The sequence below is a fragment of the Carassius auratus genome, chromosome 30, assembly GCF_003368295.1.
Source record: "Carassius auratus strain Wakin chromosome 30, ASM336829v1, whole genome shotgun sequence".
NCBI classification, from domain to species: domain Eukaryota; kingdom Metazoa; phylum Chordata; class Actinopteri; order Cypriniformes; family Cyprinidae; genus Carassius; species Carassius auratus.
The window spans coordinates 2,962,828-2,975,452 of record NC_039272.1 but is presented as its reverse complement, the minus strand read 5'-3'; the positions used below and the strand labels follow the sequence as shown (position 1 = coordinate 2,975,452).

The 12,625-nt window shown below is 36.0% G+C and overlaps 1 protein-coding gene across 34 annotated transcripts in view; it reads right to left on the bottom strand.

The window, feature by feature from the left end:
• Positions 1-12,625, bottom strand: part of LOC113048876 (calcium/calmodulin-dependent protein kinase type II subunit beta-like) — a 55,830-nt gene that overhangs the window by 30,874 nt on the left and 12,331 nt on the right. For 25 of the 34 annotated variants that reach the window (XM_026210797.1, XM_026210805.1, XM_026210803.1 and 22 more), the window contains exon 6: positions 7,731-7,803. In XM_026210797.1, coding sequence (XP_026066582.1) covers positions 7,731-7,803 — 73 coding nt within the window. Of the gene's footprint in view, positions 1-4,030; positions 4,104-7,730; positions 7,804-12,625 lie in introns of all 34 variants that reach the window. The other 9 variants (XM_026210799.1, XM_026210817.1, XM_026210818.1 and 6 more) reach the window with 1 other exon arrangement.

Genomic DNA, 12,625 nt, shown 5'->3' with positions numbered 1-12,625 from the left:
CTGATTCTGTGATTTTAGTTGAAGAACTTTCTGACTGCAGACGGTTTCTAAATGAAGAAAAAAATGTTTGTTTCACTGGTTATAAGAGTGTGTGCATGTTTTCCTCCCAACTGACCCAGATTATCTAGCCTCATTATTCTCTGTCACTGATGGATGCTAATAATGTGATATCCCCTATAGTGCCTCCCGATGCTTCCGCTAGCACACGTTCTTATAAATCATAGTGCTAGCAACACTGATCTATAAGAGTAGGCTAACAAACCAAACACACACAGTCACACACACCTTAAGCACTGCACCAGATAGAGAAATCTCGAACAGCTTTTCCTGCATTGCAGGGTCTGCTGGATCTAATACTCACTTCCCTCACTTTCTTATTCATGTTGGAGAATGCAGCTAAAATTATTAAAAATGATATACACTGCTGTTCAAGAGCTGGGGGTGGTATTATAAAAAAAAAAAAAAAAAAATCAACATAAAAATACTGCTAGGACGGATTAAATTTGATCAAAAGTGACAGTAGAGACATTATTTATTGTTATACAATTATAATGTTATAAAATATTTATATTTCAAATAAAACACTTCTAAAAAAGTTCTAAAAGAATTAGAATTTAAAAATATATATATATAATTGAATTAATAATTCAATGACCCATAAATAGGCTACTTGTTCCATTACTGAATGAATCAGCAGTATTGAACAAATCGCTTGAATGAATGATTCAATTACTAATGCATTTTTTAATAGTCACCAGTCCCCACCTAGTGGTGAAGCAATGTAATCAACATTATAATCATTGTAAACAACGTTTAATAGACTGAGGAATCGACATTTAGAAATAAGACTGCATGGGTGTTTGTATCAAGATTGCAATCTTTTAACAATTAATCATGAACGGGTTGTCAACATCCTACCGCTGTATGGCCAGATGAGATGCAAACTACATTTTCTCAACTGGATAACCGGTCTTACTAGTAAAGTTTTGATGGATGAAGACTGCAGTCATGGTAAGGACGATTGCAGTGGCTTACAGGAGTCTTTAAAGCATGCGTGAATCTGTTATAATAATGTGTATGTGAGTGCTCTTTCTTGATGCACTGATTGCACATTGTATTTATGTACAGCACAAACATTTCTGCACATTCAAGTTATTTCAAACAGATTCACGATAAGGAATGTATCTGTCTACAGTAGTAGATATATGCAGTCAGCAGGCGGTTGGTTTCGTGTTTTTTTTTTTTTTTTGGCAACTCCATGCGGTTCTGTTTGTTATCACAATTTGACTTCTCTAAAATGTGCTTATAGGGGTTCCTTTGGTGTCATTTTAAAGTTTCTAAGTACCCTTTTTTTGGAAAGACACCTTAATTTATCTTTAAAAAAAGCTTGCAGAAAAAACTGAATTTTGAGAATCACCCTTTAATCTTTTGGTTTACTTTGCTGGATATAGCAAATTATGAAAAAAAAAATTAAACATTTGAAACAAGTTAAATGGTCTATGCTTAATTTTATGAAGTGTGTGTTTTTATCGATTGACAGCACTAATATATATATTAGGTAAACGAGTAAACTTGCTCTCAAGTGCTCACAGAGCAGCTTTCACCTTTTCAATTTGGAAAATGTCTTACATACTAAATCAGTTGCGAATGAGGCATTTACATTTCATTTTTAGCCAGGGGGTATTTACTACTTTTCTACATTGTTACCCCGGTTTCATAATGCTCATTATCGCAATCACCTCACCACCATCCCTTCATTAAAATTTCCTAGATTGGTCTCCATCCTCAGCAGCACTCATATACCATAGCTAATGCGTAGTGCTTCTGCCCAAAATATATATATAAAAATAACAAAATAAAAAAGGAGGTTAACCGTGCTCTGCTGAGGGCTGGAACACCAGCAGCTAATCCCAGCCTTACAGCTCAGTAGTGGGAGGAATTTTGATGAACGGCTACCTCTGAGAACAAATCTAGCAAAGAGGATCTGCCAAAATCTCTCTCCAACACTCCTTCACAAGCGTATAACCTCTGCAGAGAAATCCATGACTTGACTCCCTAGCAAAAATCTCATCAGCATGTGCACAGCTATGAATCAGAGTACATACACATGCGCACACTGACAAACACAGCTGTATGCACCAATTAAGTTGGTTTAGTTTACTTGCTTAGCTCGTAAAATCCAAAAAAGCATGGGTGTTGATAGACGTGTCATGTGCTGTTGTGTGTGTGTGTGTAAGATCGCTGCTCTTTTCTGCAGTGGTATTGCGGTTATGCCCACTCAGATTCCCGCTGTGGAAGAGCGCGTGCCCCAGGCGTCCATTCAAAAGGGCACTCTAGTGTGGGCAGACACTAATAGTGTGAAACCAAAGTGCTGGTACTGTCAGACTTGAGTAAGGAGCTGACCGCAGCAATGCCTTTTTACCTGGTTTCTTTTTCTGGATACTGCTTCATAGGGTTGGGTCATGTCTACAAAATTGGCATCGGACGATATCTACAGTAAAACATTGCAATGGACAATGACATCGGGGAGTGGGTGTGCCCGAAGCGTGAATCTGTATTCAGAAAATGGTTGAGAACGATAACTACTGTATAAAGATAGAGATATTAGCGTCCACACTTTCAGCTGTCAGAACTTTACTACGACTGGTTTACATTTAAGCTTTTATCCAAAGTGACTTTAAGTGCATTCGGGCTATACATTTTTTTACCAGTATGTTTGTTCCCTGGGAACTGAACCCATGTCCTTTTGCGCTACTAATGCAATGGGAACTCATGTTTTAATTAATCCCCCGAGACAATAAATAAATAAATAAATAAAATAAAATAAATTTTTGGTTGAAATACTGAGAGGTGACAAGTTCCAAAGAACTTCTACGACTGGATTAATTTATCATCTGAGCTTGAACAGCATACATAGTTCAATTTTCCAATTACACAAATGTAATTATTACCAAACCTTTCTGATTTCAGCTAAATGACAACTTAAATTTTGGTTTCATATTTCTATGCTAATTAAATCATATTGAAGCACCTGATTTATTTATTGATATACATCTAGATGTAATTTTGCATGTGCTCTGTACAGACTCAACACATCAATAAAAGCACACAATACAAGGTTCACCATTTTCAAAAAGATCTGTGCATTTTGAAGAAAACCTGCAGACAAATATGTATTTATAAAGTGACATTAAATATATACAAGTCACAATAAAACCACTTACACATGCATACGAGACAAACAAACAAGACAAACGAGCAAACCACATTAAGAACCATTTACAAGATTGCTATCAGCAGATAAACATGCAGCGTGCATTCCCAAGCGGCTTCTCTTCACCCACAAACCGCAAAGCTCTAACTAAGGGTTCGTAAAGAAGGCATGGAAGATTTTTGGCAGTTATGATAAGAATCCTAGGCTAATTTCTGGCCGGTTCAATCTGTCCACCAGGTACTGTAGCGTGACAGACTGACAGTAGTTGAATTACATCTAGGAACAACATTTCCCAGAAGCACACTGCATTTTAAAAAAAGGTCAAAGGTCAGAAGGGAGCACTCAAACCTGGACATGACTACAGGTCTGGGACTGACTCTCTCTGGTCAGTAAAAGCAATCTTGATAAGAGCTACATTCATAGTTAATTCAATTTGGTCTACTTTTATTTCTATTATTATTACAGACATTTTAGTGGGAGCACTTTTGAAGTTCAAAAGAGACATTTATCTTGATTGATGCACTACAATCAATGTCGCTCTTCAAGCTGGTTTAATAAGCTTACCTGAACACGCATGAAAGAGAATTTATCACCAGCAGCGGGCAAACACAGCAACACACAAGCACGTACGCCATGCACTATCACTGTGTGAAATCAGACTGACCTCCCATGCATTTCTCAATCTTTTTTTCTCAGCAATTACGTCAGTCAAATTGACACAGCGGTAGGCACGGATTTCTACATACCAAATTTTATGAGCACATACACAAGTTCACATACTCGAAGGACAGCGATGACATCACAACTGTCACTTACCTTCAGGTCTCGGTGCACCACGCCCATTTGATGGCAGTGAAGCACCGCCTCCAGGATCTGCTGGATGCAGTGACTGCATGCAAACAGCAGGGGGCGCATGTTAGTCTGAGCAGCGCTACAGTCCCATGCACAGGCCAGGGGTGAGGGATATTTGGGGCAGGTAAAAAATATAAAAAGGAAGGGGCAGGGCATCTCTCTCTAGACTCAAGTCTTGCCTCCACGTAGCTTAGTATTAGTATACAATAATAACTCCAATAAAAACCACTTAGGGGCCGTTCACATATCGTGCCTAAAAATGCGTGGAAAACGCTAGGTGCGCCGCTTTTTCCTTCTTTCCAAAGCGCTAGGGCAGAAGGAAAACGCTAGGTGCACTGCTTTTTCCTTCTTTCCAAAGCGCTCGGGCAGACGCGTTTCTGAGGCGTCTGCCTTTGCTAAGCAACCATGACGTGCTCTCTCTACGAAGACGCGGAAATTTCAGCGAAGGATAAATGGATTTGCAGCACTAAAAATCGCTCGCAGTAGCTCTGCTACTAAATTTATTTCAAAATGGCAATCCATATACATCTATGAACAGCTGTTCCTTCATCTTGGCTGAGTTTTCAACATTGTTACGGGAAAGGATGAAGCTGATTGGTTAGTTCTTGTCACATGACCCGTGGTGCGCTTGCAGCATTCTGAAAAGTTGAGATGTTTTTAACTCGATGCGGTGTGGACGCGCCTGGAAAAAACGTAGCTTCCATTATGACCGCGCATGCCGCGCGCCTACATTGGAAATAACGAACTTGCGCGCGCAAAAGACGCGATATGTGAACGGCCCCTTAAACATCAGAAATAACGCAGGTGAATTTTAGCACTAATCGTTAGAAAGCAAAACTTTGTTAATTCTATTCAATTGCAATACATCTAAAATTGGTTAAAATAGTAACATTATTTATTGAGGCAATTCTTTGCGTCTTTTGAGAGTTTTATTTTATTTTCCAATGTCAACATATGTAGGACGTGTCCCATTAAATTACTGCTAAGTATAACAGTTCACAATATATAGATATACAATATATTAGATTTTACTTTAAAATAATAATAACCATAAGCCTTATATTTTTTCTTAAAGGCAACCTTCTCATGAACTGCTCATGTAATGGACTGGAGATCAACTCGGTCTAAAAAGCCAAGAATGCAACAAAACTGCATTTATCCTACATACACCATCATTCAAAGAACATATTTTTAATTTTTTTTAGCTTCCTATACCCTCTGGATTCTGCTAATTGCAGCTTGCAGCTTTCCTCCTCTCCTTTTGGAAATTAAACATTAAAGTAATTCATACAGAGCGAGTGTGTGTGTGTGAAGGTCATGTGATATGGTGTAACTGTAGATGACATTTACTGTATTGAAATCTGTAAAGCTACAATCTGACTTGCACTACCGTTCAAAAGGTCAGCGAGATTAACTTTTAGAAAGAATTTAATTCAGCAAGGACACAAAATGTATCAAAAGTGACATGTTACAAAATAGTTTTATTTCAAATGCTGCTCTTTTGAACTTTCTATTCATTAAAGAATTCTAAAAACATGCATCATGGTTTCGAAAGAAATATTAAGCAGCACAAATGTTATCAATTTTTTGTGATGATTTTTGAAGAATGATTTCTGAAGGATCATGTGACACTGATGACTATAAAAATGGCTGCTGAATATACAGCTTTGCATCACATGAAAAATTTTCATTTGAAACTATGAGTGTTTTTACTGCAGCCTTCAGGAGTAAAAGAGAATTAGTCCAAAACAATTTAAAAAATCTGACCCAAATTTTTTTGAACTAGTGTATTACCAACCATCAACAAATAAAAAGGCAATAATTTCATTAGAACTAAGTTTCATCCTGAACAGATCAAATGCTTTTTAACTAAACAATATTAATAATCTTGTGAGACGCAAATTTACATAAGGTAAATTATTATTATTTCGAAATAATTGCTATATTAGGATCTTGTGCCTTTTGAAGACAAAAGTTTTAAGAATAATATGTAATAATACAGGATCAATATTAAACGTTTTTTTTTTTTAAGATTTGATTTTGACACTGTCAGTATTGAAGTAAATGTAATCATTTTAATAAACCTTAACTTGTTATTTCCCAGAGTCATCCAAAACTTAATTGCACATCAAATTTAAAAAGACTGCATTTAATTTAAATTAAATCCATTTTAACATAAAAAACTATCACACATACTGGAGGATGATTCTGTCATTCTCACATTATTTGATTTAAATAAATCTACATAAAAGCTATTTAAATAAATCTAGCCTTAATGACCATATTTAAGTTATAACCCAGCACTGTGAGCATGAATATTACTGATAGGTACAGTGCTGCATAAATAACGTTATAGTTGTGATTTTTATTATCCATCTGCAGCGTGCACTGCATGAGTTTACTGGCATGTGTGTAAAGTTCTGGCATGGCAGTAAAGTTCAGGGCTGTAAATTAAAGAGCTGCATTTGCTTTCTAAATGTCTCCCCTTAAAAGACCAAGGAGCATGACATATGGTCACGGCAAATGTAAGATAGACTGTCTCCGAATAAAGCCTTTTCTCCAAGTGCATCTGTCTGTTTACGCTGCCTTTAAATGTATGAATGCATAGAGGGGTATTTAGATATTAAAAGCACGTAAGGTTTTGAGCATTCATCATAGTGTGTGCGTGTGTGTTTCTTCACACCTCCCCCAGCGTCAGCTGCTGATCATGGCTGGACTGCAAGAGAAGATGCGTGTATGACTGTGTGATTTTGTGTGCATGTGTGGGGTGAGACAGGAAGTGTCACTGTATTTCTGCACAAAATCTTCACTTGAAAGAACTGCTGTGGACATTAAAATACGTGCTGAAACTCACTGTGCTGCCTCTAATATTAGCTTTATTCCCTCTACTAACGTCACTAAATATTACAGTATTTGAGTCTCTTCTCCAACCCTTCATGAGATAGAGAGCAATTTAAGCACTTACTTTTGCAAGAATCTTCAGTGAGAAGTGAAACTGCTACACTTTATTTTAAGGTTACACTGTAACAAGTAATATTATTTAACTATATGTACTTACTATATGGTTAAGTTTTGGAATTAGGGTTACTTGCATGTAATTATGCATAATTTATTGTTATTACAACAGTTAATACGTGTAACGTGTAGAGAATCAAAGTAATTTAGGAATGTTTATACAAAGAACCACTGTAATCTAACTTTAAATATTAATTATGATTTAAGGGATAGTTATCATTATTTAATCACCCTCATGTCATTCCAAACCTGTTTGTTTGGTTTACCCTCTTCTGTGGACATGCAAGAACATGCAAACAGTTTTGTAACAAACTGAGGATGAGTAAATGATGACAATTTTCATTTGTGGGTGATCTGTCCCTTTAAACATGATAGTAATAGAAAGTAAGAACGAATAACTAAAAACCTCACAAGCAAAAATACTCATAACACCTTGAGAGTTCTGATCATCTGCATCACACTGACGTCAAGTTAAAGATCAAGCACAGGAAGTAAGGATTTGGGAATTTAGGGAAGGATTAGGGAAGCCCATGATGCCACACACAGATGGACAGACAGACAGGCTACAGCTACACACACACACACACACACAGACAGACAGGAGAAAGCAGGGGCAAACAGACAGGCAGTGTGTGGGCTACATACTGACCTTCAGGTCCCTGTGCACTATGTCATGTTGGTGAATATGATGGACACTGTCTAGAATCTGATGGATACAGTGACTGTGAAGACAAAACGGAAGAAAAGAAAAAGAAGAGAGGGAGGAAGGGAGCGAGAGGTGAAGGGGGAGACGTGAGGATGGATACAGTGAAATCAAACGATTGATGGAGTGATGGAAGTGCATGGAACGAAAGGAGCGGAGATGATAGTGAAAACAAGGTGACGATGGGAGGAAGGAGGGAGGGATTCAAATGAGAGAGAAAGTGAAGAGACAGAACCATTTAAGACATAAAACACATCACTGTCAACAACAAGAACAACATCAGAGAGAGAGAGAGAGAGAGAAAGAAAGAGAGAGAGTAGGTGAGGAGAGACAGGTGTAGTGTGTGTGTGTGTTTAATCTGAGGATGTGAGAATAAAAGCTGGTGTGGTGTGGGGAGATTTACTACAGTATAGACATACTGTATAATGTGTCTTTGAAGGGGCAATCTGTCTCACACACACACACACACACACACACACACACATTCATGACAACGCTGTGTTTATCTATATATGTGACCCTGGACCAAACTCTGCTACTTCACTTTCGGTAACAGTTGATAAATGTAACTTTTCCCAAAACCTGTCGTGAGCAGTGCTACAACATCACCTTCATTCAAAATGTGAAACAAACATTCTGCGAATAGCATCCCATTTCTCCATGTCCCGCAGTCGTTTTCCATTTCCCTAACCTAAACTACGATCTTAAATTCGGCGCTTAGCCCCTACGTCACGACTCTCAACCCGCCCTCTGTTCGTTGATTGGCTGGCTGTTTTTGGAGCCGGAGGAAAACTGGGAGATGGTTTGCTATCTCAGACGGAGTACAGAAGTGAACTGAAATTGAGCGTAGGCTACACAAAACCAGTCTTAAGAGTCCATTTTTTTAAAATTGAGATTTATAGATCATCTGAAAGCTGACTAAATAATCTGTCCATTGATGTATGGTTTGTTAGAACAGTACAATATTTGGTCGATACACAACTATTTGACAATCTGGAATCTGAGGGTGCAAAAAAATCTAAATATTGAGAAAATTGCCTTTGAAGTTGTCCAAATGAAGCTCTTAGAGATGCACTTTATTAATAAAAGAAATTAAGAGGTAATATATTTACGGTAGAAAATTTACAAAATATCTTCATGGAACATGATGTTTACTTAATATCCAAATGATTTTTGGCATAAAAGAAAAATCTATAATTTTGATCCATACCCCAATGTATTTTTGGCTGTTGCTACAAATATACTCATGCAAGACCTACAAATATACTCATGCAAGACTGGTTTTGTGGTCCAGGGTCACATATTATACATATGTATATATATATATATATATATATATATATAATATATATATATATATATATATATTATATATATATATATATATATATTAATGTTTCAAAGGTTTGGGGCTGAATATGTTTTTTGAAGTTTTAATGCTCACCAAGGCTGCATTTAAAAATACAATAAAAATACTAATATTACTAGAATTTAAAATAACTATTTTCTGTTTTAATAGATTTCAAAATGTAATTTATTCCTGTGATGGCAAAGCTGAATTTTCAGCATCATTAGTCATTACTCAAGACTTCAGTGTAACACGATCCTTCAGAAATCAGAAATATGCTGCTGATATTGCCCAAGAAACATTTTTATCTGCTCATTATTTTTGGAAACTTTGAAGACTTTACATTTTTCAAGGATTCTTTGATGAATAAAAAAAATATCAAAAGAATGGCATTTATTTGAAATAGAAATCTTTTGTAACATCATAAATGCCTTTACTTTCACTTCATGTCAGAAAGTGAAATAAAAATACCTAACTTTCTCATTTGTTCAATAATTGATTTGTATTTTTGTCTGCCTGTTCTATTACCTTTAACATTTCAAACTACTAGACTTTAACATTTTGAGGCAAAACTTATCCAAAACTATGTCCTAACCTGGCACAATATGCCAAGTTTTACTGATTGTTTTTTTTTTCCACACTGAATACAAAACTGCTCAATGATCTGATATTAATTTATGATTATGACAGAACTTTAGACCAGTGAGATTTTAGATTTCACAGAGGGCGGGGCCAAACAGCACAGAGCTACAGAAATATATATCAACAGAAAGAAAGTACAGACGTCACCTCTCAAAACATTATGCAATCAATTATTTTCCTAAACCTTAAGGCCGTACACCTTCATGTGGTAAAATGATTAAGTATAAAAAAATAATAATAATAATACGAGATTGACAAAAAAAAAAAAAAGAGAGCTGATTAGTAAAGTCACTCAAGCTCGGGCCCGTTTCCATTCACAGTAGCATCATACCCTTCTTCTTTCACACGTCCAACAACAAGAGCCACAACACAGCGGAGTAGTGCCAGTTACACTATCACACTCAGAATGAGACCGCTACAATATCTGAATAAAAGAGAGAAGGATGACAGAAAGAGAGAGAGACAGGTGGAGGATGGGAGGAGGGGGAAAGATGAAGCCCTAATTACGTGTGTTAATTGGAGTCCTAGTTTCTCCCGCTCTCTGAGGAGGCAGGGGGCAGCGCACGGCTGCAGGCTTCACAAGAAGAGGGACATTTAGAGTGAGAGAGAGAGAGAGAGAGAGAGAGAGAGAGGAGGGACAAACAGCAGGTGGCTAGAAGCAGGTCAGCAGGAGACCAGCACAAGGGAAGAAGCAGAGATGTTTCCTTGCATCTATTTCTACTAAAGAAACAATCAAACATTTGATTTCTCAGTCAGATTTAAACTTTCTTGAGATATCTAGAAAGCAGTGTGGTTATGGAAGCCACCAATGAATAAAAAATAAAACAAGGTAATTGCGACTTTTTATCTCATAATTCGGATTTTCATATCTTGCCATTTTTACTTTATAAATCGCAATTCTGAGAAAAAAAGTCAGAATTGTGAGATAAAAAGTCACAGTTACCTTGTTTTATTTTTTATTCGGTGGTGGAAATGGGCTTCCATAGTGTGGTAACTGATAATTCACTAACTAATATTTCTAATATTCATTTCTAACTGATAATTTTTGTTAAAATACATTTTTATTTTCTTGTAACAAATTACTTAGAAAAATAACTATAAAATATAAATAAACTATTATTATTATTATTATTAGTAGTAGTAGTATGTTATTATTGTTATTATTTAGTATTTTTAATTACCTATTATTATTATTGTTGTTGTGTCTGAAATGCAAGTTGTATAAAATCAATTTCAGTAACACTTTACTTAAAGCCCATAATGTGCATTGTAATACATTATCTTGTCACAATTCAAACCAAATTTAAAATGCATTGTTACAATTAATTGATAAGCGTTACAATGTATTAACTGTGGTTACAATTATTCATGAGATTGTACAATGCATTATAAGGTGCATAATTAATGCATTTCGATTACTTTTATAATGCACAAAGGCTTTACATTAAGTGTTATTGAAATTTCATTTTGTGCTGTGATAACCTCACATACACATGCATATACACACACCTATTATAAGAGCCCCTGTGCAATATGCTACATGTAATTGCAGTAATTACAGTATAAAAGCATTGTGCAAGAGCATGACAAGGGCGTAAACTGCCCTTTAGTGAATGCTCAGCTAAAGTGAAACATTGTAACTATCAGCTGGGTCGTGAGAACAAGAGCACACTGCTCAACTTTAATAGTGGTGATGAACCAAGACAGTGAAGCTCAGTATCTGTGGTTAACACACTTGAAATTGAACCTGCAAACTTGATAACAATCAAGACCATCATGAAATCCAATCAGACACTAGTAATAGATGCGTGCACAAATAATCGACTAGTCAAGTACTTGTTTGCACCAAATAGTTGACCAAATCAGTACTTAAATTACAAAAAGCTTTCTTCTCCGTTTTACCTAAACTGTCATTTAGGTAGTTATGTTATACATATACTTAGTTTTTTTGTTTTTGTTTACACTACCGTTCAAAATTTTGGGTTCAGTTAATTAAAAAAATTTATACTTTTATTAGCAAAGATGCATTCAATTGATCAACAATTACAAAGATTTCACACTGATGCAAAAATTACTTTAAATTCCTACTTATTTTTCAAAGAATCCTGTAAAAATGGCTTTCACAAACACTAAGTCAGCAAATCAGCATATTAGAATGATTTCTGAAGAATCATGTGACACTGAAGACTGGAGGAATGATGCTGGAAACACAACATTGGCATCATAGAAATAAATTGCACTTATAGATTGTAAAAATATTTCAAAACATTTCTTTTTTTTTTTTTTTTTATAAAATAAATGCAGCCTTGGAGAGATTATTATAAACACACACATAAAACAATTTTTTTTTTTTTATTATTATTGATCTACATACTGACATTTATATGCTATATAGATATACTATATACTGAGATATACTATGTATACTTCTTATTTAGTCAAATGACACACATACACTTACCTAAAAGAAAAAATAGGTTAAATGTCAAGAGCAAAATCATGTTTTTGGATCGTCTCATCTCTAACTTTCAGTTAGCAGACCAGACCTTTAACTACTAAACCACACCTCCCCACACGAACGATACCAAGGAACAAGCACTGGGTCAAAAAACTCCGCAAGAGAGCAGGTCAAAGCGAACATGGTACACACACCCACAGGAAGTCAGCGCGAGTCATTATGTGGAACTGCATATTTGGGCTGGACCGCAGGGGTGTTAATGCTTAGGACTAACACCTTTGACTGCATACTGTAAACCCTGGTAACAAGCACACACTCATACAGCATAGAACGAGACCTGTACAGGATGGTCTACTGTGTATATGAGAGGGAAAGAGACGATGCATGATAGAT